This window comes from Camponotus floridanus, unplaced genomic scaffold (assembly GCF_003227725.1).
Source record: "Camponotus floridanus strain SB8 unplaced genomic scaffold, Cflo_v7.5 scaffold28, whole genome shotgun sequence".
In the NCBI taxonomy this organism is placed as follows: domain Eukaryota; kingdom Metazoa; phylum Arthropoda; class Insecta; order Hymenoptera; family Formicidae; genus Camponotus; species Camponotus floridanus.
In genome coordinates, this window is record NW_020229414.1 from 970,081 (window position 1) to 977,167 (window position 7,087).

General features: G+C 40.4%; 1 protein-coding gene across 4 annotated transcripts in view; it reads left to right on the top strand.

Annotated features, from left to right (window-relative positions):
• Window positions 1-3,150, top strand: part of LOC105249826 (E3 ubiquitin-protein ligase TRIM9) — a 102,538-nt gene extending 99,388 nt beyond the window's left edge. For 3 of the 4 annotated variants that reach the window (XM_011255574.3, XM_025409765.1, XM_011255576.3), the window contains one exon: window positions 248-3,150. In XM_011255574.3, the coding sequence (XP_011253876.1) occupies window positions 248-576 (329 nt within the window). In that variant the 3' untranslated portion in view covers window positions 577-3,150. The remainder of the gene's footprint in view (window positions 1-247) is intronic. The other variant, XR_003122939.1, reaches the window with a different exon arrangement.
• Window positions 3,151-7,087: the final 3,937 nt, after the last annotated feature.

Here is a 7,087-nt window from a genome sequence, read left to right on the forward strand (position 1 = left end):
TTTCATAGAATTTTAATTAATATACATAATGAATATTGATTATTAATATATTTATATATTAATTAATAATAATATAATTAAGAGGAAATTAATTTATATAAATATTTTTGCTTGTAAAATATCCGCACACGTCTGGTCCATTTTTGTTTCTAACATTTATTCCGCCATTTACATGATAATACAACTCAATCTCCTGTTCCTTTCCTGAAGATTGGCTCGCGCAATTTTGCGAATCGTCTGTTTGTAGGTAAGGACGACAAGGGCTGGAGCATGTACATAGATCGGCAACGGTCGTGGTTCATGCATGGCGGTGGTCACGCGCAGCGCACCGAGGGTGGCGTTCAACAAGGCTCGACTGTCGGCGTCCTCCTCGACCTGGACACCACGCACACATTGCGCTTCTTCGTCAACGATCAGCCCCAGGGCGGCGTCGCGTTCCGCGATCTCTACGGCGTCTTTTATCCGGCGATAAGCCTGAACCGCGGCGTCACCGTAACCCTTCACACCGCCCTGGACGTACCGCGTCATTTGCTCGCGCTTCACGAGGAGTATGTTAGCGATATGGTTCAAAGCTAGGGGTATCTCAATGTCCTCAAGAAAGGCCTGTCGCAGGAGATCGGCTCGCCCTTAAGCTCGACCGTTTGCATCGGTGACAGGTGCAGGGACTTCGAGTCGGGCCAGCTGCTGGAGAAGATTGTCGAGGAGAGCCCGGTCGACGTTAATTGATGAATAGATCGCTCTGAGAATGCCTAATATGATCGTAGCCTCGGTTTTCTATCATCTCGCTCGGTTCGACGTGCCCGGAATCGCTCCAAAATGTCGATATCGACGTGAACTTTGACTTTTTTGCCACGTTGTGCGGCGACACGAAAGCGGTTCGATTTTCACGCGAACTCAGAGTACGTAATATTCCCTCCGAATATTTTGCAGCTATTCGAAAATGTATTTTGCGAGTACAGCGAGTACATTTTATGTCATATCCGATTTAGAAATAAGAATTTTTATGTACGATTCAGAAGTGCATTGCCCCTGAGAGTGTTAATCCGAGTAAAATTCGCGTTACTTGTCTGAATATAAGCGGGATCCACGAGTAATGACAATTCAACAGGTCCGGAAACTTTAGCGAGGGAGACGCAAACTACTGGATCTTTTTGGATCCGGCTTATTCGAGAAACTGAAACTCTAACTGAAATCGGGATTATTTTCCGTTTCGTTTGCACGATCAATACTAAACCGGAAACCATCGAGATAATATTTTCATCAGAGATGCAGACATTTAAAATATACAAGACAGTATAGAGCCACTCTCGAAGAGTGAGAAGCCGCTTTATTCTCAAGACTTAATGAGACTGAAGTAATTTACGCGCACACGTCACGCAGTCCATAAATAATACTTCCCGTCAGGAGGTCAAGACAACCGAGATAAAGCCCCCTCCGTTCAAGAACAGCACATTTTCTATATATAGCGCGCGCTATAAAGCGAAGCAAAGAAAATGTTTTTTTTCTACGTACATTTCCTGAATACGTTTCTTCATCCTGGAAGATTATCTCGAAGACATAACGCACTTCTCAGAGTTCGATGCTTCAGTCTAAACTAATTCTTTGACGTTTCGTCCTGTACAACTGACTACAATCTACGAGTGTATGTATCGATCGGAGAAATTGCCGAATACTTAACTGAAACTGGAAGAGTTGACCCTTGGAAGCAAGGAAACGTCCATTAGCAAATAGCCAAGTATCGTCGCCGACAAACTTCCGTCGAGGACCGTGTTTGAGTAGAAGCGATCAATCGGTCGGTTCGAGAGATCGCGTCAAGAGAGGCGAAGAGTCACCCTGAATAAGTGAGAGGAATCTCTTTGCGAAATTCGTCGATGGAGGAAGAAACGTGAGTATCGTTTCGCTCACTCGATGAAACGCGACGATTCTCTTGGAACTTCTTACTTCGGGGAGTAAAGTCGAGACTCTAGGGCGCAAAGAGCATCTTGAGGGCTGACAGAAGGCATCGAGAAGAACGTTGAGCAGTCTTCTTTACAGCTTGCACCAAGTAACTAGTAAAGAAACTCGACGATCGATCCCACCGGACGGCATCCGCCGTACATTTTATCGATCGCGTAATTAATTCTTTCATCATCTACCGTCGTATCGGCGCCGAACCATCATGATAATCCATTGAGGAACTCATCATTCGCCTCGCGTAATCATCGTATAACGCAAAAGGTATAGACAATTTTTATCAACAAATTTTTATAATGAGATAATTCAATCTTACGAAGAGGGGAAATGCCATTTTTTCTATACTTTTTATATAAAATAACATTCTTTTATGCTAAAATATGCAAGGAAGACGGTGCATTTTCTTTTTCTGCCGAATGGATCGACGGAGAATTCAGATTCTTAACTTATTCGATGCTGAAACGATTAACGAGGGCGCGAAATCGCGAGCATTGAATCTTTGAATGAGCGCTGACGAGGCGCGATCGACGACTGAAGAGACGGAGGATAATCGACCACGGTAAGATAATTATCCTATACAGGACGAGGAATCTGAGCTCCTCGGGTTACATGCTGATCGAACGGTTCCTCGTCCTGCTCGCGATCGACACCCCGAGATCGCTCGATCGTCCTATCATTCATTATCCATATCGACACACGTATAAGTGTAATCGCGTTTTGTAGGCGTTAAGCTCCATTAAAAGCGTATAGACAGGTAAGGCGTATAAAGCACAGTGCTGCCGCGGCTTTAGTGTACAATAACATAGGAATCGCGTATACGTTTTTCTAGTCTTCGATAGAGACCTCCCCTGATCGACATCTCTCTCCTCTCTGTTTAGACCCACCCTTATTCCGTCCCCCTTTCCCTTCCTTTCTCCCTCGCACTCGCGTCTACGCTGGTCCTTTTTTACGACTTTGTATCTCGACAGGTCAGGAAAACAGGACGCTCGATGTTCTCGTTATATTCCGATGTAACGATAACCCGGAAGCGTAATTCCGCGCCGGGCATCGCGTTCGCTGCTGCTGCGCGCGTCTATTGGCGCCATATGTACATAAGTGTATATATACATATGACTATATCGATTGTACCGCCGATGAATTTACCGATTGTACCATTTACGACTCTGTATCGGATCAATAAAACGCAACGAAAACGCCCGCACGACGTGCCATACTTGGGTGAACCCCTCGATTCTCTCCATCCGACCACTTCGTTCCCCTTCGTTGGCGAATTAAGCCGGAGGTCCCTTACATAGGAGATATTACAGAGGAGATTTCGGAAAGCATTATGTACATATTATATTTGTTCTTTAATATATTATTAATTTTATTTATATTAATATTATTCATATACTATTAATATTGAAGGAATAATAATGCATTATATCGACATACACGTTATATATTTAATATAATTAAAATATATACTTTTCTCGTGAGGTAATAAAACGAGCTGTACACTTTAAGATTTCAAGGGAAAGAGATCAAGAGATCCCGCGCGATGATGTCCATAATTCATCACACTGGTCTCTTGCCGCTTTTCCCCCTCTTTTCCTCCCGTTTTTCGCTCATTTGATCCGAAACTTTCGCAACATCTCTTCAGGAAGTTCTCCCGGCGTAGCGCAAATTGCGACGAGTGGTCGAACGGCGGAGGGAAAGACCGGTGGGAAGCGTAGTCTGCGCGGGAGATGGAGGAAGAAGGAAGCAAGGGTGACGAATGATACGAGAGCGAGGGAGAGAGGAAGGGTGAGGTTGTGCGTACCCTGGGAGAAAGCACCAACGTGGTCTGGGCGGGCCTCTTTAACGAATGCAATTAGCCGTCGCGGCTGCGGCACGAGATCATTTTTCCCCTTCGGGCGTTATTTTATATCGCCTTTGCCGTAAGTTCGTTCAAGCACGGCGCTTGATTCGATTCGGAGATTGGAGGAAGGACGTTGCGCGATCACGCTTAGGGCTAATCGATTTCCACCTTCTTTTGCTCGTCGTTTCGTCGATAAAAAATGCGACTGTCACGATGCGTTGCTTCTATCATCAATAGCGCCTTTCTATTTAAACCAAGTCAGGGGTGAAAAATGTCCCGACATTTTCGGTTTGTATCCTGATAGCTTGGATGTGCAGAAAAGTTGGAATAAAATGCAATTTAGACTTCAAAATTAATTTAGCAAGCACATGCAAAGCTGCATTTTAGAGAGAGAATTATATTTTCTGAAAGCTTTATACAAGGAACTTTTTTCTAGCTTGTTTTTTTTACATATTATATATATATATATATATATATATATATATATATATATATATATATTGTTATTATTTTATGAAACGGAGATTAAAAAAAAATATCTTATTAATTTTTTTAGAAACATTTGCCCACTAACATCGCACAACGTCGAAAACTACGTCAGGAGAGATAATTCCTTGCTTACCTTTTTGTGCACTCATATAATCTTCAGAAAAGCGGTAACGTAAGAAGAAGGTAAAGTATCACACCAGTTTACGACGCGCAAAAAACATTATAAAAGTTGTTCAATGCCTCTCTGGGAAGTTCTTGTCCCCCACAAATTACAGCCGGCGGTGCTATTGGGAAGAAAGATGGTCATGGGTATAACTCGGATTAGAGGAAAGAAAAAGAAACATTGAGTGTCGTGTGCGAAAGAGGCGCTTCAAGAATATTGTTACTATTAAGATCATCTGTTCTCGAGGGGGAGAGAAGAAGGAAGAATCTAATAAAAAAACCACCGTTATTTTATGCGAACATAATTAGTAATAAATTCTTTATCATTATTTGGCTATTTACTTGTGTAGGATATTTCGTAAAGAGAACAAAGTTTGAGAGAATATAATTCTTGACAAAATACAGGCCTCTCTCCGCAAAAATCTAAAATAAAAATCCAAGTATGCGCATTATGAAATTATATAATTTTTAAATAAAAATTTAGTAAATTAAGAATCTATCAAAAGACATGATTAATGACTAACGGAACTTACATTTACTTTAGTTAATTTAAAAATGTATTTTATTTTCAAAGAAATTTAACTTAAGTTCTGTAAAGAGTAATTCCGAAGATAGATATTTAATATGTTGAACATTTTTACAAGTTGCGCAAAAGATTGCATTTAATCGAATTTGTTCAAAGAAAAAGTCCTCTTCAAATCAGAGAACGATATCTCAAAGATTATAATCCAAATGATCCTACATAATTTTTCATAAGAATTTGATGCAAGCCACGTTACGTGGAAAGACATAGACTTTAGACAAAAAGTAGTAAGCCATGTATTCTGCTCGCTCGTTGACAATAATGCAATAAGGATCTCCAAGTACAGAAGTTTCGCTTTTTACCCTCCTTGAAAAAAGTATACTGCGGCTTTTGAGCTTAAAAGTTGCGGAGAGAATCGGCTACGCCGTGTACGTGTTGTGACAATAGTGCACATATATGTAACCACGAAAAATATACCTCGTTAAATGCCGCCATCATGTAAGCCCGTGCTCTTCAAAATGTTTTGCGCGGATTTAAAGGATTCTATAAGATGTTGGTAAAACCTCAGTACTTTATTATCTATCGCATATATACAAATTACGTTAGTTAAACTTTTCCACTTTTGTATCTAATTATAAAATCCTTTGCACCCTTATTCCAAACTACTGAGTTACTCCGGATACAATAAACTATTGCACCATACAAAGGACTCTTGATTAAAGAGAATCGTCAATTGACAGTAGCTTAATTGTAGCTTTATCAGAAATTATTTTCAAAAAAATATCAGTAAATTATGTAAGAAGCGAAAAGTATGGATTGATGAAAAAATTTCTTGAATTAAATACGCGAATGGAAAATTATCTGCCATTACTATTTTATAACATTTTTGGAGAAAATCATCCCCGTTGTGATGAAAACGAAAATAATATATATTCCGAATGACTTTCTATTATGTTGCGCGTCCCCGAGTCAAGCTTACACATTAATAGGACTTGCTCAGCCCATTTACATGGTTCCTGCAAGCGATAATCCAACATGTACAATGACAACGAAAAACAAGGGAAACGCGTATTTCCGCTCAGTTTCTGTCCACGGCAGGCCGTCCAGTCGGAGCGAATAAGGGGGAAAAAAAAGGGCAGCCATCTGCCCGGTCGTAGTCCGTAAATCCAGCGTCCTTTTTCGCGGTCCGTGCGCTATCTCCGGCTGGTAATGGTCCGAATTCCCGGGATGGTCGAGACGCGGGAACGTGACGCTCGTTTCGGTCCAGGACGAGGAGAGCCGAGACACGTGGTCGATCCCCCTGTTCGCGACCTGTTCTCCTCTTCCGCGCTTGATTTCTTATTTATCCCCGCGAGATTAAGCAGGACTACTGTACGTGCGCGATCGCCGAGGCGTACAGAAGGGTCGCCCTAATCGCGTAGCCGTGCGTAGCTCTCCATCGGTGAGTCTATTAAAAAGAAAAGGGAGACAGAAAAGATGCGGAGAACCTTTCGAGGGGTTCGTTAAAGTTGGATCGAGGGACCTCCCTAACTACGACGATTTTTTTTTTTAATAAAGACCGAATCGCTTTGAAGCGAATGTCCGTGCGAGTTTTATTTAGCGTTAGCGCTATCGAAGAAATTATATTTAGTATCATTGCTATTTAATGGCTTTGTATCCTTTAATCATAAATTACTTTTTATCACGCGATTAATAATTTAAATTTCTAAAGTAATTTTTTTTGAGCAAATAATTATAAGTAAAAGTATAATTTTATTCCGATGGTAAAGTATTACACGCATTAAAATATAACGTTAATAAAAAAGGCAGGATAATTAAATAAAAAATATTATAAATTATTATATTTATAGTTTTATATTTATAATTGATAATTATAGATTATTTTAGATATGACTTTATTCCTATAGGCTATTAAATCAATATCGTAATATTAATTGTTTTGTATCAATTATGACGTAATCCTGATGTAAAGTTTTCTTAGCTGTTTTCGTTTTAAACTTTTTTTATATCATCACCGCGCAGACCTTAGCTCGTAACTGACTTTTAAACGAATCCCGCAATAATTCAGCATTACTCTTATAAATATGTACCAGGATGGTATCGATCCCAAGAGACTGGGT